At 40.3% G+C, this 23069-nt stretch overlaps 1 protein-coding gene across 1 annotated transcript; it reads right to left on the bottom strand.

Moving 5' to 3' along the window:
• Positions 1-1252: 1252 nt before the first annotated feature.
• Positions 1253-16298, bottom strand: LOC137665965 (1-aminocyclopropane-1-carboxylate synthase-like protein 1). Its single transcript, XM_068405503.1, has 14 exons — positions 16044-16298; positions 15780-15839; positions 14311-14381; positions 13432-13501; positions 13079-13145; positions 10035-10132; positions 9283-9360; positions 6482-6582; positions 4656-4742; positions 3414-3459; positions 2682-2823; positions 2450-2592; positions 2138-2291; positions 1253-1437 (listed from the first exon to the last, which is right to left on the bottom strand). Exons 1-14 carry the CDS (start codon positions 16197-16199, stop codon positions 1268-1270), a joined length of 1443 nt encoding a protein of 480 aa, XP_068261604.1. The 5' UTR covers positions 16200-16298; the 3' UTR covers positions 1253-1267.
• Positions 16299-23069: the final 6771 nt, after the last annotated feature.

Below are 23069 nucleotides of genomic sequence, written 5' to 3'. Positions count from 1 at the left end.
GATGGAGCCAGGCTCGTCTGGGTATCCAGTGACAGGACAAGAGGCAATGGGTACAAAATGAGAAAAGGAAATTCTGTTTAAATATAAGAAAAAACATTTTGGTAAAAAAGAGTGATCGAACTCTGGAACAAGCTGCTGAGAGAGGCTGTGGAGTCTCCATCATTGGAGATACTCAAAACCCAACCAGACCTGGTCCTGGTCAACCTGCTCTGGCTGACCCTGCTCCATGCAGGAGCATTGGACTATATGATTTCCAGAGGTGCCTTCCAGCATCAATTATTCCATGATTCTATGAGCTTTAAAAATTGCTGTATGGCAGATTATTTATCTTCATGTTATCAGCCTGAACAGCATAAGGTTGCCAAGTTTAAATGCCGTGAAAAACAGGTCAAAGGCCATGTTACTACCAGGAACACAAATTCCAAGTTTATTAAGGTTCCACAGAGAGACAATCCTCCTACTGAGCCTCTACAGCAGCAGTCTCTTAATTTTGCAGTTCTAGTTTTCTCTCACCCAACCTAAATAATGGAGCAAATGGTGAATTAATTCTGCAAATACTTTTTAAAAAACCCAACAAATCAAAAACAAAGCAAAAAAGTCCCCATACAACTCTGTCAAATGAGTATACATTACAGACCTTCAAGGCTTTTTTATAGTTAATGTATGAAAACACCATCCAATGAATACAGGCACACAGATATAATCTGAAAGGGAACCCAGAAGCCAAAAATCTAAATGCTTTCTCAGAAAGTACTCACTTAGCATGCATACACAGAAAGGTGTATAAAATGTTTGAGATGCATATGTTTAGCGAGATCTCATGAATATACAAAAATATTTTGCCAGCTACAGAAGTTTAGCAAAATTTGACTATCACCTCATTCAGTACTTTCAGTATTCTGATTAAAATATACAGTCCATAATATACAGTAATATGCACAACCATTTTACCAGTGTTTTCAAAACTTAATAATTCATCAACTGTGCAAGTATATATTAAGACTCACTGATTTTACTGGCACATAGCACACTTGAAATGGAGTAAAACCAAGTGCTGTGCTTAACAGGGGCTAATTTCACAATATCCAGGAGGCCTGTTTTCCTTAAAGTTCATCTGTAGCAAGTCCACTTGCAAGATTATTAATGCCAGGTCACCGCGAAGTGAGAGCATTAAGCAAGGTTACAGCTAAAAATACTGAAGTCATACACACCTTTAGTAAACATAAGCATGCTAAATTATATCAAGTCATTAAATGCATATATGATTTTAATAAACAAGTATATTTTTTAGCTGGGAGACATCTTTTCCTGGTGTGTTTGAAGGTTTGCCTGAAGAATCTTTTTCTGGATTGCATAAAGCATCTGCAGTAGAAGATGTGTTGTTTGTAACTGGTTCAGCGGCGTAACTGTGCAACATTTGCTCAAGTCTCTGAATACCTGTAAAAGGAAATACAGAGGGAAATACTGACTGGATGTGTGGAAAAAAAATAATCACGAGAGTGATTAAACACTGAAACTGGTTCCTCAGGGAGACTGCATAATCTCCATCTTTAGACAGTCTCAAAACTTGACTGACAAGCCCCTGAACAACCTGCTCTCTGACTTAGAAACTGGCCCTGCCTTGAGCAGGAAGTTGTACTAGATGACCCAAGAGTTCCCTTTCAATCCACATTTTTCTATAACTCTATATGCTCTGTATGCTTCACAAACATGCCCTTTGCCAACAATATAAAGCATTAACTCAAGGTTAGGTATTTTACAGCATAAGAGATGGATACATTTTTTGTATCCAACATGAGCCACATAAAAATGAGGGATGGTGGGGAATTCCCACGTTATAAAGCACAATTTGAAAGAGCAAAAATCCTTTCACATAAAATTTCATTCCTTACTTCTGATAGAGTAAAACTAAATTTAAAAATTTAATTCTGAAAGCTATAGAGGTTTAACATAATCCAACATAAGTGCTTTGTAACCTATGCTCTGGGCCAATCTAGTATTTCTCAGTTCATACAAACTCTAAAAATGCCCCTCACAATCTGAGAGAGAATAATTAGGTTTGAACTCATTATTTATAATGCTAATGTTTCTTAAAACTTGCATGCTACTACATGCCATATTAGAAGTAAAAACTTACACAAGTAAATCTTATCTACAGAATTGGAGAAAACCAGTCTAAACCATCCAGGTTCATAACAATAAAAAGGTTTTCCAGGACTAATCAGGAGTTTTTTATCAAGGAGCTTCTGCCATAATTCAAGTTCAGCTTTAAACGTCTGTGATTTTAAGAACTAAAAGAAGAAAATATTTTTTTTATTAAAGGTTGAACAAGTGCATAAATTAATTGAAAGGATTTTCCAGGACTTAATAAAGTGTGTAACAACATGCACAAGTAATTTTTACACTTCCAAGTTTTACATTCCCACCCCTTTTCAAACTTCTTACATACTTTTCTGAAGTCTGCCCACACATAGAGTCCTCCTGAACTTCTGAGCACGGGTATTCCAACATCTGCAAGCCCATCCAAAAGAATATTCTGTGCTTCCTTAAGTCGCTTTTTGTTGGTGGGAAAAAACACATTATCCAACCAATCTAACAAAGCAAGAAAAATATAATTTTTTATTTCCACCTGCAATGGAAAAATAAAACAGTTCAATGGAAACACTTCTAGTGTGGCTAACCTCTGTCCCTAAGGAATTGACTGAGAACATGCTGAACAGGTCCAGGACAGCTATGGAAGACAGCCAGTTGATTCACAGCTTTCCAAATTTCATGATTTCTGGTGTACAATACTCCAACTCTGATACCACTCATACCAAAATACTTGGAGGACAAAAAGAAGAGAACGAGGTGAAATTTTTACTTTAATATTTGTGCTTTGTCAAGCCACCAAGTCTAGAGACATTGTGATGTATGGGAAAAAAAAAACAAACCCCTTCTGGAGTAAATTCTCAATGTTGCCAAATAAAGAGTCCCCAGCATGATAAAAACCAGCCAGCAAATTCTAAACAACCCTGCAGCGGGGAGGTCAGTGGCTTTAACAGGGTTGCTTTACAGACAACTGAAAACATGCTGGGCTCATACCTTTGGGCTGTCCCCATTATACCCTACTATTGTTTCCAAGAAGTCATCAGTTCACCGTTCCCTCCAAGAGAAGAAAAGGCAAAATGCTACAGATCTGAAATGTGCTTATATGTTTCAATGACTTTAACACATACGCATTAACTGTTGCTGTTAAGTAGATCCCAAATTAAACTCTGAACTTCAACAAATTTCACACTACCAAAGAAGAAAACAAATTAATAAACAAAAAGAAACTCCGTTTGGCACCTATTACACAAATTAAAATAGCCCAACTAATTTTTGTGGAGAAATACCTTAACGTAAACCACAAACATAGTATTTTGACCTACCTTGCTAAAACCCCACATAAAATGTGTCCGTTCTGGATCTGGTAAACTGAATGAGAAAAGAGGAAGACAAGAACTGTTGCTATAGAAGAACAAGTTATGGGGGTTACAAAAATGTTTACATTTGTAAAATTGTAGTAATTTCTTACTAAAATTGGTATTTAATCCTTTAAAGTGACATGACATTTTTTCAGAGATCTTTTAACAAAACATTACCCTATGACACTGATCTCCCAAGTGTGTGCTGAGGCACTGATTTATGAAATAAAACAAACAGAAAGGATCTGCACCAGGATGGATTGGTCCAGTTAAAATTCCCAGATTCCCACTGCATAGTCAGTCATCACACACGTGTTGAAACAAAAGCAGTGTTTCCACAAGTGATGCACAACCGCTCTTGTACTTGATGGAGAAGAATTGTTTGATCAACTATGCCGCATTGCAGGCTAGGGAAGGGAGAAATGAACATTTTAGGGCATGCACCTAACACAGTGGGGTGCAACTAAAAATACACCTCAGTGTACCACTGAAGATGATGTTTTTCCTCCTTTGTGCGACTTTGTGTAAATGGGGACAAGGCTGGAACTTTCCTTCTTCAGTTTAATGGAGCTGGGTGAACTTTCACAACAACAGAAGTATTTTTTTAGGCTTCATGATCTTGTATGGGTGAGGACTGATTGGGCTTGGTTGCACCTGGATGGGCTTGGAAATTTCCCATCAGTATGAAATTTATGCAGTTATACAAAGAAAATCACATACTTTGGGGGAAAGAAGTTTTATTAGTCAGATACCAGTAGGTTTAAATATTCTTGAAACTTTTATTCTTTCCATCACCTGTTAGGAAACTAAGAGCCCAACAGCATACTAGTCAGGAAAGAGACTCATTATAGCAGGTAACTTGCACAACCTTAGGCAACTTCATTACCATTACAGTGAGAACCTTACACTCAGGCTGTGTCACAGGGAACAACAAAGAAAAGCAAAGTGGCAAAATGACTAAGGGCTCTGACATTTTTTATTGTTATTACTGTATCACACACATTAGCTGGAAGCAAGAGGTCTGCCATTTAAAGCTGTCTATGAGGAAGAACTCTTGTATTAACTAGTCTCATAGGTGCAAAGACTTGGATATGAATTCGTTTGAACTATAGCACTTATACTAGCTAGCCAGAAGTTTGAAAAAGATGGCATGGGTTACATGTAGGATTAAATATCTTCTAATCCCTGCTAAGAAATCACACTTACCAATCTAAGTTAAGAACACTGGTGAAGGTGGTGTCATCATAAACAGACAGCATGTATATTTCATCCATTATTACATGCAATTCATATCTGTGTACAGAAAAATACAGGCATATTAACATATTTAAAATAAATTTCTTTGCATATTTTATATATATGTATACAATCTTAACTACTGCCACGGCAAAGTATCCATAAGAACACCTATTTGCTATTGTATTCCCCTTATGAATTTTACATGAAGAAGTCCCAAGGTTTTAAGGTCACAAGGCGTACTCTGAGCACTTGTGCATCACCAGCTTCTATTTATACACATTCTATATTTCTCAGCAGCAATAACATTTCATATATCTGAAACAAAATCCAACTGCGTGCTCCATCCAATGGTTCTCTGGAATTTGCACAGTCCTACACAACTCAAGTTTAAAATGAACACAGCAATATATTATAAGCCTCTTTACCCCTCAAGATTTGTTCAGTGAGACTTGAATGCAAACACAGATGTTAGATTTAAAAAAAGACTTGTCATGCACTTACAATAACTCTCTAATACACTCTTGCTGTGGAAACCGCAGTAAACAGAAAGCCATGTTATCACACTTGATACCAACAAGCCATGTGCATATTTAGAAACACTGAAAAAATGGCAGAACAGTTTTCAACACCCAAGTAGTGCAAGTACTCTCCTCTAAGAAAACCTCATTTAATCTGATTGCCGACTTCTATATTTTGTTTTAAAAGGAAGTTTGGTTTCAGAACAGTTTTTACATTAAAAATAAAATTATTGTTTCTAATCCTTGTACTCTAACATTATTTTAGTACCAGCTTCAGTTGCTTGCATCCCGAAATCCACGGGGCACGCTGAGAAAAGATACATTTGCCTTTCTGAAAACTTGGTAACTGGAAGTAGCGCGTTGAATTCTACCAACCTCCACAGCTGTTTCCGTGAAAAGAAAATCATGCCAAAAATGCAGGAATGCTGCGTTATTCCATTTCAAATTTAAATAAACCAGAAGTAGTCTTTGGTAATTAATGAACAATTAATGCCAACCAACTCTACTTAAGATTGTCAGAAACTAAGCATTGTTAGCGTTCAAAGTGTGTACAAGATTTTGCAGTCATTCTTTGGCAGAAGCTGTATAATAAAGGAATACATCTTTTCCTAAAAAATATAGATGGTTTTCAAAAGGAAGTGTTTTTTCTCCATCAGTACCCAAGGGATTCAGGAGACTGTTAGAGCTTAGAACATGAACTCTGAGCTGGGTAAGGATAAAAGAAGGGGAATGGGGATGAGACATTTCAGAAGTATCTTCCTTTGATGGAAAGTGAATTGCTTGCACGTATCAAGCTAAACAGGTATAAAAGATGCTACAAAACTTCAGACCGTTGACTTACTCCTTGCCAATTCAATTACTTTCCCTCAATATCAAATGTTAAGAATTTCTTATGTTGATAATGTCAAACCACAGTGCTGGCCATGTTTACTACTACTGCTGAAGACCGGTAATCACCCGTTGTCATTTTTCTGAGCCATGCATCAAAGCAGGCTAATAAAGAAATATTGTTAGGTAAATAAAAAGCTTTGTAAGTTTAAACACACATTCAGAAAGACATTGTTGGATCCCAGATTAAGCAATTTATTCTAGCGTTCCCAGAAAGGCCAACTAAAAAGGATAGTTACACAAGAAACATGATTCAGAACCCTGTCCACCACTTCCTCCGAACACGTACAAGCAAAGAACAGGCGATCACCAAAGATGATTTTTCATCACTGCTATACTGCATTAACAGAAGTTTAAATACCAAGCAAATAGCACTAGGGCTCAAACCTGTGCGCAAACTCTAGACATTCTTTCAGTAACTGTGCCGGGTAAATGTCCCCTAATGGGTTGTGGGGGTTGATCAGGATTAACACTCTGACTTGGATGCCCTGAAAAAAGAAAAACTGGTAGTTGGAGACACCAACAACGTCAAAGCAATGACTAGTGAGGATGCAGCGAGGAAGTCTGTGAACCCTTCAGTGAAAGGCAGCTCTTGAAAATTATTTAATTACATACTATAATTAGTATACAGACTAAGGTTCCAGCTACCAACCTTGTTTCATAATTTAACCAATATCCCCCCTAAATAGTTTATTAGTAAATGAAAATCAGGTTAGCACTCATTTGAAACACCCATTGGTATCAACAGGCAAGATTATGGTGTTGTAGGGATTAACACTGGTTCTACAGGCATACTTCCATAATAATTTCCCAGGACTGAGCAAAGTTACTGTGCACAAATGGAAAAGATGAACAGAAATTGGACTTTGACATCTAATAACCTGCCAAGTAATTAATTTTTCAGTGGTGCTTGTTTCTTTAAACAAGTAATAGAACCTGCAGAAGACTGAAAACTGAATTACCCGGTGTTCTATGAGATGCGCAGAGGTCTTGGGCAAATAATTACTTTTGAATTATATTTATCAACAGTGCAGAATTTCTGTTATGGAAATTCTCTCCTCAGAAGCTAATTTTTTTTTATTCAACTATTCTAAGAGATTTTAAATATTCTACTGTAATAAGAAGAGTCCCTCATGATCAAAAATTAGATTACAAGTACAAACGTAACCAATCTTTTTAACTCTACAGGTATTTTTCAGAAAAATCATCTCTTTTCTATTTGCTAAAAAAATTCTTAGTGTACATTAACATAAGCTATATGCAGCAAATAATATATTTTTATTGCACACAGTCAAACAGTGCAATGACTACAGCAGGAACTGTCAAGACTTTAAACAGTTTAATCAACATGAGGAGCTGCCTTATTACTTCATGTTTGTGATAAATTTGAACTTAAGTTAGTATTTTTTGTTTCTGCATTTTTAATTTGTAGAAAACCTCACCCACTGCAAATTCTCACTCCACCCGAGCCTCCTCCAAAGGTGGCTATTTGCGAAGACCAACTCCCAAGGAACTCCAGGAAATCAAGTTCAATGATGAGGAATCCCTGATATTTGCTTTCCCTGCCACATGCAATTTGTTTGAACATTAATGGGTGCTGTGAGCAAGCACTTCAGAAGAAATTAATTTTCAGTGTATTGCCTTTGATTCCAGCTACAAGAAGAAATTCCCTGAAAGCAAGATAAGATGCAAACACTAAGCACAAACAGCTGTTCCGCAAGTACTCCTTGCACAATAGTATATTTAGTGTATTCGACATCTCACAGTTATTAAGCAGAAGATGCTGACCAAGGCATTATTGCTTATAGGAACAGCTGCTGTGGGACGGCAGCTTCTCAATTGCTGCTCTGGTCTAGTTCCTCCAGCTATTTATTATATTACAAGTATCCAAAGCAGATGTGTATAATATTATTCTTGAGAACAGTTTGAGCTCTAGGAGGATGACACACCTGTGCAGATCTTTCAAGAGTTAATCCAGTCTGTGATCCAGCGCCTTGTGCTGCCAGCCCCAGTAACCCAGCAGGGATGCTATAGCTGCCTCCCTCTGCGAGGCTCAAGCGAGAAGCGTGTGAACGCTCGGGCTCACAGGGGCTGGCAAAGGCACAGACAGATGACACAGACATACAGATGGTGTCTAAACATAGGCACCATGCTGATCAAGCAATTAGCTAACTAGGACACCTTCAACACATCTATAAAAGTGTTATGCACGCATTTGTGTGTATCTAAAATACCAACTTTTTTTATATGTGACCTTACTTATAACTGACCTCTAGAAGTGACTATATGCTTTATCCACTGTTAAACCTCACTTTCTGTCCTGGAAGAGGACACAAGAAGTCTGTCTCAATGTTTTGAAACATCACTGCCATCACCACCACATTTTTGGTAGAATGTTTTACTGTTCAGCCTGTGCTTCCTCACTGGATCTTTTCATGGATGAGCACAAACAGTGACGTTGAAGTGCATTTATAATTTTCCATGAAGTGAGTGGATTATGAATATCAAGACAATAAGAACAGGAAACATTTTAGCCTGAAATACAGGTGAACACTATTTTGTGGACACTCACAAACCTGACCTTTTCCACAGGGAAGAAAGGCAGTTCCAAAGACAGAGAGGAATGTGGAAAAAAAAAATTGTATCTGACAAGCAGTAATATCCTCATTTATGCAATCCTGATCAGAATAAAATCACTAAACATGCTAAGTATTTTGAACTAATGAAGTTTCCTAAACTCTGTAAAAATTACATTTGTAATTTTTTGTTTGCTAGCAATTTCTTGTTAGCTGGAACTCAGAAGAACCCTCTTCAAAATTACTCTAGACATGTTTCTTTTATTAACTGAGTGGGTCGTTACAGTAGCATATTCACTCTTCTGAGGGTCAGAACAATAGGCTGTTTACAACGCTTTGAATTCCATTAAATCTACAGAGAAAGAAACTTGGTCTTGAACCACAAGTTCAGATCTGTTCTTCATAAAACAGAGTCAGGGAGCTTCTCTGCATTTTGTTAGTGTCCAGATTATAAAACCAATTCGACTCCTCTTGCTAGAGTTGGACCCACCTCAGTCACAAGACTGAAAATCGGCACAGATGAAACTGTGCAGATGCTTCAATGCTGAGAACATACGCTGCTTACAAAAGAACTAGGAAAACATGAAAATAAGAAATCAATGTTATTGATACCTGCTTTTTAGCTCTCTGTAATGCATCTTCTAATTTTTCAACTGTTAACTGAAAAGGGTGACTTTCTTTGTCCATCACCTACAGAATAAAAAAAATCAATAAGAACAAAAAAGTATTCAAAATATAAAAAAAAAAAAAAGACAGTGACAAAACACTCCCACCTAGTGAAAATACAACTGCTACTGGCTTTTATAAAATAAAAGAATCTGAAACTAAGATCAGTCTTTTCTATATAACTATTATTTTGTTTTTAAATGTTGCCCTTATACACAACTACACTATCAGTGACTTACAGAAGAACTTTTGTACTTGAAAGATCACTTTTTTCCCCCTCTGCCTGTATCATTCGGTCTTATAAAAGATGCCACCCCACATTTGACTTGCCTCGCAGATTACTGAGTTTTTGAAGGGGGAACCAATGTTACACACCTTAGGTAGTAGATACAGCTTTCAGTGCTTAAGGCGAAAAAATTTCAAACCAAATTTACTTGTAGTAGGAGTGACAGACTTAGAGCTGACAAATTATAATCCAGCATGTCAGTGCAGAACAGCGTCTGCACAGAATGAACGTGATCCTACGCATCTGATGGCACCAGCCTCCTATCGTGCTGCAGTTGGAGAAAAAGACAAGCTGTCTCTCAAAGTGCTAGACTGGTCCCATCTCTTCACTTGGACTCAATTTGCTTTGTCAGTTTTTTTTGATTGTTCCCTGTGAAATGTCTGTTAATGTATGTGAATAGCTAAAGCTTTACCTCACTGAACAAGGGCACATGAACGGGCTGTATTCCGCCATATAGCCATGTTTTCGAATTTATACCACCATAGTATGGAGCTGGAATAAGATATCCATCTAAAAACATTAAAAAATGAAATTAACATTTCTCGTGAGCAATTATTTCATTATACTCTAATCGACTAAACTGACAATCTAAGAATTTGACATCTGATCTAACCTCAAAGCCTTCACTGTAGCCTAAACCAATATTTAAACACAACTGAAAATTTAGCAGACGTTGATCTACCTGAATTCTTTCCCCATATTCTTCCTTAGCATTTGCAATTGCAGGTTTGGCAGTTGTATATATTTTCAGTAAAAAGGAATGGACCTGATGTACTACCTTTATTTATTTATTTATTTATTTAAATAATAATGACTAACAATGAACTTGCTCTCAGTATTTTGCTAATGCTCTGTTACTATCTGTTTTTCGTCAGGAATTGCTGCAAACCTCAACTACTTCTTTCTGCTTGCCAAGGTGCTATCTTGCAGTCAGGGAGCCTCCAGCACTGGGGAACTTGTTCCCCTCCTCATTCTTTTTCACTGTGAAATAGCCCCAGATCAGTGTTCTCCTGGAGACACTGCAAAAGCCCTGCATGACAGGGTTTGAGAGGGGATGGAGTGGGCTTCCTACATTAACGAAGGGGGAAGAAGAAGCCTGTCAGCATTCAAGTGGAAGAATTCCTGTTAAAACTGTGCTAATACAATGAAATCTGAACATACTAAAATAGACACAGATAAGAGTAGAATTCAGTAAACATCATCATTTAAAGCTAAACAAAACTCATGGGTTTCACAGCACTTTTACCACCAATACACTGAAGCCATCGCACCACGTTACTCTACATCACTCCACCCTCCTCCCAAGGGCTTTTGGTGCCAGTAACAGGGTGTCATAAGGGTGGCACAACCTCCTGCACTGGAGGCCATGTAAGTCACCCTGCTCACCTTCCTTCCCTGGCAGGTCTGTTACGACCTGGTCGCAACTAGTTCATAAGTCCCTTGGAGTAAATTAAGGTGAAACGACACCAAATAACTGGTATGAAATTAAGAACAATTTATTAATACAGGGAAAGTTGCATGGTTGTAAGTGTCTTGGGTTTCTAAAGGCATTGAGAAAAGAGAGAAAAGGAAAAGGGAAAAGAGAAAGAGGATAGAGACTATGAGAGAGAGAAAGAGAGATCACCACCCTTGGATCCAGCGATGTACGTTGTCTGTAGAGTTGGTAAGTTGCTTGCAGAGTTGCTCCTCCGGTAAATCGCTTGCAGGATCGGTCCTCAGGTGGCGGGCGGGAGCGCGCCACCATCCCAAGTGAGAAGGTCTAAATACTTTAGGTCATTTGCATGCGAGATAGGAGAGGGTGGTAACATCCCTCTTGTCTCCCCCCCTCTGCTAGCTTCCCATGCTAATTGGGAGGCCTGCGCTTTGTCGTCTTAGATTGTTCTCAAAATGAGTCGGTGGTCCCCCAAGGGGTGTCTGGTGGTCGTGATCCCCTAGTTGTGGTGTCCGCTGTATGACCCCGCTTCTGCACAAGCGTGGCTGAGGCCCTGCAAAGTTGTTGCACATGTAGGCTGGCCCCAAGGAAAAGTCCCGCCTCCGCAGGACTTATCTCTTCCTCCAGCCAGAGTTGTAAATCACAACAATTAAGGCACAGCAGGGGTATTGTTCTGTTCCCAAGACCCTTATCTCTTGCCAGACTTGCAGGCCTCTGTAGTATGCATACCCTCCTCCAGCCAGAGTTGTCAAACAAGTTGTTTAAGGCATACAAACTCTGTCCATAACAAGGTCTTCGTGGATTTCCCCATTCTCTGCTGTACCGCACGCCTACACTGCTTTCCTCACTCCAAACCAGAGAGGAAACCACTTTACCTTGCTGAGCTCTCTTTTTCCTCCTCCTGTCTACTTCTGCTGTGAGCAGGCTGTTTCCTGGGACCCCACTCCTTCCGCTTTGCATTCCCACCTCTGCTTCCTCCTCACCATCACCCTTGTTTGACCGGGAATCCCTCTTTTGCTGCAGCTCCATTCCCGTCTCCCAGATTCCTTCTATGTGTTTTCCTTACCCAGTTACCCAAATTTTCTCTGGGTCCCGGATTTCAACCCAGTCCAGCTCCCTCCCTGTGTGCCTACTCCCTCCAGCTTCCACCATAGCTCCCACCTCTTTTTCTCATAACTTTTCAAAATACACTGTATTCTCCTGATACCCTTCTCCTCTTCCTGTAATGCTCTTAAAAAACTATAGATTGCATTCCAGAAAGTGAGTGGGCCTGCTGATACCTCAAACATTTTCCACCTGACGTGCGGAAAATAGACTCCACAACCGACAAGGTTGTAAAGCAGGTATGTTTATTCAGCGCTGGGCAGCACGGGGGGTAGTCCCACCAAAATCGTGCGCACCTTCGCAGTAATTCAGCTTGTATTTATGTACCAAAGTATTACATATTCATCATTTCAAGGACGCCTATACATATTCATGACTTTCCCCGAGCAGGCAGTCTTTATTATAATGAGTTCCTCCTGGTGGTTGTGGGCCGGGGTCTCAGGGATGAAGGCCGTATGTCTTCCTCGCTGTGTACTTCTCACCTTTTCTTCTTGCACGGGCGTGGTAACATCTTGGCTCAAACCGCAAGACCAGTTCTCGATGGGATTCGTATGACCTTAATGTTCTGCTACTTGTTCTATTGAGATATGCTTAGGCAGTTAATTTACACATCAGGCTGATAAAGAATTAAAGAATTTCTCAACCCCCAGGACAGCTCACAGGCAAAGAATTTCTCAACCCCCAGGACAGCTCACACCCATATCAAATAGCAAGCAAAAAAAGGAAAAGGAGTTATGTCCCTTATCACACCCTTCTAGAAATAGAGGTATTATTTCAAAGATACTCTGCCAGTGACAAAGAAATGCCATGCCTTGCTTCATTCAGGCAGACAGAATAACAGGAGGCTGTCAGAAGTCACAATATGATTATATTCACTGCTAACAAATGTTTTTAAGTAAAATAATCAAGTTTTTACTCACCACCAGGGTCACATAATACAGTTGACAGAGTAGCAAAACCAGCACAACAGCCATTCATAACAGTTATCTGAAAGGAACAGTACAAACTTCCATTGAGCAATGAAATATTTAGCAGAAATATCAGCAATTCTCTAGTTTAAATTCAAAAAACCAGAGTGAAAAAGACACACTACTACACCTATAAGACCAAGTCCTTGAATGTTACACTTTGCCCACCTTTTCAAATGGAAAATTAACTTCTGCAAATCTGGCATACATCCCTCCTGTAGTGTCTTGCTGACATTTGTGTTCAGATTTACTCATCCTTATCAGTTTAAGAAAAATAAGATGCAAAGATAAAGCACTTGTCTTACATGTTCCGGATTCAGCGCTTTTGCAGCTCTGGCATAGTCAGTCAGAAATTTGGCAATTTCTTCTCTGAAGCTAAAACACAGAATTAAAGTCAACTATGCAATCACATATTTCTCAGAAAAAAAAACCCACAAAACACACACAGAAGAATGAAGCTTATCAAAACCAGAACAAATGCATAATTCATTCTGTTATGAAAGCCTTGAAGATTGTGATTAAATAATATTTCTTCAGATATCCAGTGTGCTACATTTTGTGAGACAGAAGCACCCATAAGCCATTTGTTACCTTGAATAACACTGACTGTGACTCAACTATTACTGCTGCAGACTAGAAAAACGAGAAAATAAAGAAACATCCTTGAGCTCAAGTGGGATCTGGTTTTGGAGAAAGGACAAGAATTTGGGCACCAGAAACAGTGAAACACGAATAAATGATGATTCTTTAGGTCAAGACAGGCTTTCAGCCTGAGTGAAGATGATGGTGGAGCTCTTCATGGAGCCAGTATTTCACCTCTGCTGTACAGCCCCCCGAGTTTCAGTTTATCCCTCACTGAGACTAGAATGAATCATTCTGGGAATGATTCGCTGAAGCGCTGGAGGAAACAGCAATACAAGCTCTCTCGCTTGCCAACAAGCCCCCAGATCTTCGACCTTTGGCATTCCGAGTCTTTGTGGCACAGTGAGAGTGGGGAGAAAAACAGAACAAAAATCCAGAAAAGTGACTCGTGAACAGGAACCCAAATGCCTGCCAGCGTGCAGGTAACAGTAACGCCCCATCCTTTGGGCTCACCAGAGGAATGACACCGCACCCAGCTTCAAACGAGCCACGATTAACACTGACCACGAGCAACACGACAAATGGGAAAATTAACTTCTTACCTTCTAGTACCTTGTGTATCAGAATACCAGAAAAGATCAGGCTCCAGATAATTCATGTCACGTCTTCTGAGCTAGTGACATGAAAGAGAGAGTGTAGAACACTGTGTTCTTGGGAGTTTCTGTTCTGCTGTAGCATATGTATTTAATAAAATAATATCCAGCAACACAGGAAATGGAGAATATAAAAATTCATGAGTTACAACTATGTTTATAGTTTGCGCTTCTCTTTTTTAATTTTAAGATATTAGAAAACAACATTAAAACATCATCAAAACAAAGGAAGAATATAATGAAAGAATTATTTATTGGATTGTTCTGTCACATATTAAACCAAGTCCTGAATGACACATTCAGGCAAAGCATCCCAGCTTTATCTAAGAGATTATGCAGCTGCTTCTGACATACATTGAAATCCAAACAATTCCTGCAGTATTTATGATATCAGCTTTTAATTCACATGTCAACTTTGATTAGCTTCTCAACCAACAGAAGAAAAGTGACCTTATCTGTTACAGGAGAAAACTAGCCATATTATCAGCACTGGCTTTCTTGCTCTCAAAGGAGGTGTCCCTCCTGAAAACTGCCTCAATTCTATGTTCATTGTGGCAGAGATATTGGTTTATTTCTAAGAAAAAAAAATCCTCTCCAGTTGCCAGCACTGCTAACCAGTCTGTACAACGAGTTTATGCCCGACCCTTCATCACAGGCATTGCAAATGCACCAGCAGTTGCACTCCTGCAAATTTGTTACCTCATGTGAGTAGGAAGGAGAAGCAGGAGGTAACTTGCAAGCTGCAGAAGCTGGCCTGGCAACTAGATCTTCGTTTTGCTAACACATAAGGCAGAACACCAGGCTTTCTGGCAGATGAACTAGAATTAACAACTCTGGGGAAAATACCATCTTCAAAGAATGTGCCATTTCCCCATAGTTGCGTTTCAGAGACTGGCTCTTACTGCAGTGAACAGCAGCAGAATGTTTAGGTTGTAGCTTTAATTTTGCTCAAACTCTGAATTTCATGTATGAGGCATTTTCAGTCAAAGTTTTGGCTTTGACATCAGAAAAGTAAGCGTCTTCTCAGGCCATAATTTTCCCCTCAGGAAATACACTTCTTCCTGAAAGCTCCCACCCCACAGCAATACTTGCTGCTGAAACAGGAATAGACCCTTGTATCAGTTCCGAGTACGTGTTCAATCAAATGTGAACGAAGTGGAAACAAAACCAAAACTTTTCAACCAGAGGCAAGTTTCAGTGTAAATATTACTTGGCAAATGATTTCCAAGTGTGCAGCTGGAGCAGTACATACAAACATGCGCAGTACGCTTCCTTCTGAGAGCTGCCAGCCACGGCGCCCGCAGTATCCCACTCCATGCGTTACTTTGCCTGTGCTAAATCGTTAACCAGAAACTTCGAACTTGTCAAAGACGAACTGGTGGTTAAACCCCAACGAGTCAGAAGCCCGCGACACTTACTCTCTCCTCTATTAAGTCAAAGCAAAGCTTGTTCTCACTCGTGCCGAAATTCAGGATGCCCTGGAAGAGACGGCAGCTGTTAACAATCCCACCGCGGAGGAGGGACGCACCCCGCTGAGTTCTCATCTGCCCTCGCTACACCCCCGGTCTCCGGCGGGGCTCGGCGAGCCCACCGCGGCCGGCCCCCGCTACCGCACCCGGCCCCCGGCCCCCGCCCACAGGCACCAGGCGGCTTTCCGGGACGGAGCCCCCGGGCCCAGCCGCTCCCCGCCCCTGCGGATTGAGCTCCCGATCGAAAGGGTCGGCGACGTAGAGGGCGAAAGCCGCGTCCAGCAGCCCCGGGGCGCCGCCGGCGATGCGGGCGCCGCGGGCCGAGAGGGCCGGGGCCGGGGCCGGCAGGCCGCTGCCGCCGCCGCTCATCCTCCGCCGCGGGGGCCGGGAGCCGCCGCCCTCCGCCCGCCCCGGGCTCCGCAGGGCTCCCGCTGCCCCCCGCCGTCCCGCCCCGCCGGCAGCCGCCCGCCAGCCCCGCGGCGAGGGGCGGGGAAGGGGAGCGGCCCCCGCTGGGGTCTGCCCGGGGAGGGGGCAGCACCCGGGGGAGGGTTCCCACCGCGCGGCGGCGGCTCCTGCGATCGCTCGCGGGCTCTCCCTTGTGCTCCGCGTTTGTCGCGTTCCCCAGCGCCGCGAGCGCTGCTCTGTGCGGCGCTGGGCGGTGCGGTGCTGGGCGGTGCGGGGCTCCGCACCATCTACCGACACGGAGAAACAACCTCCGCGTTTCCAGTGCCACCCGCAGCGGCTGCCCGCTCCCCCGTAGCCAGGTTTCTGCTTTAGACCCTCTGTCTTCACTAAGACGTGGCTCGGTGAGCGGGATGTGCCGCACCGGGACAGCCGGGCGGGAAGGGGCGTGAGATCCGCTCACCTGAGCGTGCGAGAAGGGAGAGCCGGGCTGGGGAAGGGGAGCGGGTGCTGGGGTGTGAGGAGCCGAGGGTGTTCCATCCCCAGGATCCATAGAAAAAGAAAGTTTCAATACACTGACTTCAAGTGTTTTCTTTCTATATCTATGGTTTAAACTCTGCTTTTTGATTAAGGACATTGTAGGCTTTTAAAAATAAAAAATGTCTTTCAGACGTTTAGAAAATTGGCAAGTTTTTGACGCCTGGAAAACCGGGCATTAGAAAATGGGCTACAAGTTAACTGCTGGCAAACACTAAAACTCTTGCACACCAAAAAGGTCCTGTTGTGCTTTTTAGTAGTCATGATGCTCTAGTTACACAATTATTTAAACAGTGCTTTGGCAATATACAAGCATGGTATTAAAGTAATAAGCATTATTAAGAAATAATTTTGTTACTGTTTCCTGAAACTTGGGCAATAATTATGGAAATAGAGATTAGTGTTGAATCTTTAACCAGTTAATCTGAAGGATCCAAATATCTTCCTAACAGAAAAATGGCACAGAACCATGAGGATGGCTTTAATCCTAGCGGTGTTTACACTGGAATTATATAATATGGCATTGACAGGATTTTGTGGGTGGGTTCAAGTATTTTGCTCTTTATTCTACAAAGCTGCTGATCTCTGGCAGTAAGGGAACTCACCCAACAGCTGTGTGACCTTAATGATTTCCGATGTACCACCATCTAGTGCCAGTGTCCACTTATCCACTGGGTCTCCACAAGATACATACTGTGTTATAGCTCTGCCTAAATCGGGTAATAATCATTACTGCAGAATCTTAAGAGCTGGTTTTGTGTAAACAATGAAGAAAGAGGTCATCTTTTTGCACCTAGTAGTCCCAAACTGACTTTTTCCCTGAGATACCATTCTTCACTAAATCATTTCAACTAATTCAAGCTATTAAAGACGTTAGGAGGCTAGCGTGTGACAGTGCTGCTAAGAGACACAAAATCTACCCTGATTATCTAATAGCAGCTGATAGGTCACTGCTGCTGTACATTACAGGAAGGCCACATACTTGGGAGTCTTAGAAAAGTTCCCCTGACTGCTAGAGGATACGAAGGAAGAATTTTTCACACTTCATTGCTCAGTCTGACTTACATTTGTGACCTGAATAACAGTAAACTGATTTAGCATTTCTTTACCAACCGCCCTATGAGCATCTGAAAGTATTCTATGCTAGATCTCTCTGCTGTATCACTGGAACAGCACACTAAACCTTAGTCATTAGATTTTTATTTCAGTGTACCTATGACAGATTGTTACCCTTTGGCCTATTTTAGAAATGGGAAAAACTAAAGCAATTGTGCCTTAAAACAAGATTTGTCCCATTCCAATCCTGCTGTGCATATGCTATTGAAAAAAAATAAATAATCTGGTACAGGACTTGCTAAAAAACTAAAAGGGATTATAGAACTAATGTCTCAAAATTTGTACCTGAGGCAAAGCCAGGTATTAGTTAATAAATGCTAAACTTTTTGTGTATTACCACAGCTTGCACTGAGGTCAAACACACTATCATCACGACTAAGTTGCCATCTCCCTTGTGCTTCCAATGCAAAATATTTCACTCGACCCATACTTACATCTGACGCCCAAGGTCCTGCTAATAGATGGCCCATTTTTAAAAGGGGGCATATTCAGTGCAATGGAGACTCCGCAAACCCCTGTAATGAGATGTATGGCAGGAGTGCTGCTTTGAAAGACCTCTACCAGACCACCTCAGCCCCCCTGGCTGAGCAGCCCCTGTGGCAGCTGTAAATGGGTTATTCCCAAATGATGCTTGTGAGAGTGAATTCCTGCCTGTCAATTGACACTGACAAAGTGTAGTCCGGTCTCGCAACTTCATTCCCTAGGGTTAATGCTGCCTAACTTGCGCTAGAAATTCTGTTTTTCGTCTGGTCTCTTCCAAGTCCCTGCATGGCTCATGATTTTATGATTGTTATCTTAACTCCCTGAAAAGTAGGCTCCACTCCCACCCTACTATATGAGCTTCAGAGGTATTAAATAAGAAACAAAAAGTCAGATCCTCATGCAATAATATAGCATGTATGTATTTTACTATTTTCATAATAACTAGGAGTTATGAAATAAATTAGGCAACAAGTGAAATGATAAATTAGATTAATAATATTAAAAAAGCCAACTATCATTTCATATTTTATATATATGTATACACACACATACTCAAACTCACACACCAGTTAATTCAAGTAAAATATCCTGAAGAAATTAAATTCATACAATGCTTTTGTTTTGAAATTGGATTTTAAAATATTTGTTTGCTTTTGGGCTGGAGGAATTTAGTTTGCTTCCCTGATGCCAGAAGAGGGGTAGGGAGAAACTCCCTGTGTGACATTAAATATATATTGGTGCACACAAAATTTAGACTTCTTTGGATGAACTAAAATCCAAAGTACTTTTCAAATCTAATGTAAATCATAAAATTTGTGTGTTTTAACCAGACTGCTAACTGTCATGCTTAAAATACTGTCAAGCAGAGTTCTAGCTGGTTGACGTCTAATAGGAAACATAAGGCTAATGTAATCTAAGCCTCAGCAGACATTGCTTATCTTTTAATTTAATTTCAAATGGGTTAGGAAATCTTTCTATTTTTTCCTTTTGGAAATGGAATGGCCCTTAAGAACTAAAAGTTATACAGTAAATATCTTGTGAAATTTTTACTGTACAACAGAAATTCCGTTTCTGAAACAAACAACAAATGTGATTTATGGCAGAATAGCGTTAACAATAAAAGGACCTAACACAGTTGATGGTATTCAGTGTCTCCAACTCTTGGAAGAGCAAGTCTGGCAGATTTTGGTTATTAGGAATTAACAAATTCCCTCAACATTCAGACCTCTGAGCTTTTCAGTAGAGTTAATTGCACTGATTAAGGACTTGTGTCATCTTTTTTCCAGAAACTTTTTCCAGTCATCAACAGACTCAATCCAGAATTGTGGATCGCATCAAAACAGATAAATTTTTCAAACACTGCCTTTGAAAAATGTATCAGCTACATAGCTGTAAGAAGATAGCTTCAAACATAAATCACTTTTAGAGTAAAGGCTGCCTAAACATTTTTTTAAGAAAAATTATGGGATAGTAGAGGAAATGGAGTTCCTGTTAGTAAAGTGAAATACTCCCCTGCATGTTAGAAACGAGAGAAGTGTTTACATCTATTTTTAACACTCGCTTCTTCAGAAGTCCCTCGACTACAGGGAAAGACTGTTTGGCAGTTGAGAAAAGGTCAGTGACAGCTGACAAAGTTGGTGACAACAGGAGTGAAAGGAAAAAAGCTACCCCATGTTATCAACCTTTTATATAGTCTGTAATATACACCCAGAAAAACTGACACCGGTATCACTTAAGGGAGGTAGGAATGGCAGATGAGCTAGTAGGGAGGCACAGAATTTGTCCGTTTTTAGGTTGCTGGTTCGGAGTTTACTTCGTTCTTGACTTGACAGGGGAGACTGGAAAATAGTGGTCGAAAGGCCTAAACATGACACCCGCTGCTTGGCTGCCTGTGGTACCATCATGAGCCATTGCAGCTAAATCCCCGCTGCCCTATAGAACGTGAAACAAACTTTGTTGTTGGTCCCTTTTCGCTCTTGGCATACTTCTTAATACCAGGCTTGTGAAAGAGCCTCCACAGGCCAGCCGATGTTTCTTGCACACTGCTTGTACAGAAGGGGTTACCCTCCATTTAGCTATAGGCTTGATGCTCCCTGTACGTTGGACTTGTGTGCCTGTATAACAGATCTTAGCCAGGCTTCATTTAGATACTCTACTATCTTTTAAGATGAGATGTTCATATAATTCAGAATGTAACTGAAGATCACCTAACAGCAACTAGTTATTAATAGTGACCTGCTTTCTTGGATCAAATGATATTACCCAAGGCAATAGTCAAGGTTATCTATATAGGGGTGAACGTGTATGTGTATACATACACGCACACACACCCCCTGAGTTAGTTCAGCACACTGGTGACATTCCTTGCATGGAAAAAGAATGAGTGACGATTTGGAAAGCAGATTTGGAACCTAGGCTTCCTGGTTTTTAAGAACATTTTCCACAACAGTATATTATCTAATTAATTTTGGCTGACTGAGAGGAACTCGACATACAGCCTAATGCAAGCATGCTTTCCTTTTTAACTTTACAATATAATACTTGGCATTGAAGTATAGTATAGTACCTGAAGGGGGCCTACAGGAAAGCAGGAGAGGGGCTTTTTACAAGGGCATTTAGTGACAGGATGAGGGGGAATGGTTTTAAACTGAAAGAGGGGAGATTTAGATTTGATATTAGGAAGAAATTCTTTACTGTGAGGGTGGTGAGACACTGGAACAGGTTGCCCAGAGAGGTTGTGGCTGCCCCCCTCCCTGTCAGTGTTCAAGGCCAGGTTGGATGGGGCTTTGAGCAATCTGGTCTAGAGGAAAGGTGTCCCTGCCCATGGCAGGGGGGTTGGAACTAGATAATCTTTAAGGTCCCTTCCAACTCAAACCATTCTATGATTCTATGATTCTGTGATTCTAATTAAATGATTCCAAGTGTGAAGGTAATTCCACAGATTATTGTACTGTCTTTGTTTTAATTATGATTGGCCTCTACCTGGTCCTTTCAGATTTAAGTATCAGTGCATTATGAGATTATCATTACTAGGAAGGTTAAATAATCTCCATTTTTAATAAATCTGGTACATCCATTATCTAGACATAAGTTAAAGAAGAGATGCTACTACTAATTTGAGCTAATCTGGATGCTTTTGTAACAGTTGAAGATTTCTTTACAAAACAGAAAAGATGTAATAAACTGCAATGTACTTTAAACAATTTTGGCAAGGAAAGAGCTAGAAGACCACCTTCTGATAGAAGCAGTAGTTGTAGAAAAAAACCTTTGGCTGAAAAATTGTTAAACCAGTAGGTGGAAGAATAAGTGAAAAGCTCCTAGAGCTATCTGAGAAACTATAGGAACTAATCAATGAAATTAACTGGGCTTAAGTTTCAAATGAAAGTATTTGAATGGAAGATAATATAAGATTTCCTTATGTTAGAGATGAAAACTATTTGGAATTTGAAACTCAAGGAAGAGAAAAAAGTATTTTGAATGAGCTTGAAATGTCACTGGATTAATAATCATCAGAAAAAAAGATCGCAAGAAACTGATAAACAAATAAACTACATCCTGAAGGCCAGAAATGCCCAAAATGAATTACTCGACCTGGAAAAGAAATTAAAAAAAAAAAACCCATAAAGTTTTTGAGTTTTGACACATAAACAAAGCAGAGTAACTAGTTACAGCCTGCTGCACTTCATTAACAATATCCATGGATTCGCCCCTCTTCAGTTAAAAGATAAATCTCTTCAAAGTAGCTCACAATTACCACAGCGTAAATGTGAGTTACCATGGAGCATCTGACAGGGAATGACTTGCTCCTTTGCATCAAATTGCTTATCTGTTCAACCCCTATTCACACTCCTCTCTATAGCCATTTAAAAAAAGGTGAACAAGGAAAGAAATGACACTATTATATAAGAAAGATGAACTCAAGGTTAGAGGTAAGCTAAGATATGGCTCTAATGCTAAACAAACATATATCCACTTTAAAAAAAACAAGTATCATGTTAATGACATACTGGTATTGACAACAGTAGAGCTTTCTAGTAATGCAATATGAATTTTCAGTTTCAAAACCTACTGTAGCGAGAGTTAAGCATGAGTAAAAAACAATAGCTCAGCATAAATGAGAGTATCAGGGGTATTAACTGCTACGAGCTCAGAGCTGTAGTGTATGAAGGCCTGTAGCGTATACAGGTTTCACCTGTACCAGGCTGCAAGAATAAACATACAAATCATACATTCTTTGGGTTATTTGCTGGCACTGGGAATAGGAACTACAAACAGACAGCAGTAAACAATATAATCATACGGTCAATATGATGTGTTCTAATTACTGACATAGCATGATACATTTCAATGAATGAAATAATTTATCCAAAGAAGTGATCAGAGGAAGCCTGGACATACTATCTGATCACAGAAAGGGTAATAATGCCCAATGGGCCAAAGAAATACAGGTGTGAAAAGGCACATAATGGCTATGAAAGACCACAAAAAAAAAAAAAAAAAAAAAAAAAAATGTTTTTTAATTACCTCAGGAAGGTAAATAGTAGGGAAGGAGGATTAGTGAAAAACCAACTAAGCAAAACCCCCCAGTATTGGCAAAATGTTGTGAAAGGGTGGTATAGACTCAGGGGAAACATCTCTAGTTTTCTTCCTTTCCTGCCCCTTCCTTCTTTCCCCTTCTGTTAAGTCCTGCTTATCTATGTA

The sequence above is a fragment of the Nyctibius grandis genome, chromosome 7 (genome assembly GCF_013368605.1).
Source record: "Nyctibius grandis isolate bNycGra1 chromosome 7, bNycGra1.pri, whole genome shotgun sequence".
Lineage (NCBI taxonomy): Eukaryota > Metazoa > Chordata > Aves > Nyctibiiformes > Nyctibiidae > Nyctibius > Nyctibius grandis.
Note: the sequence above shows the minus strand (reverse complement) of the source record. Positions and strands in the feature narration are given on the sequence as shown.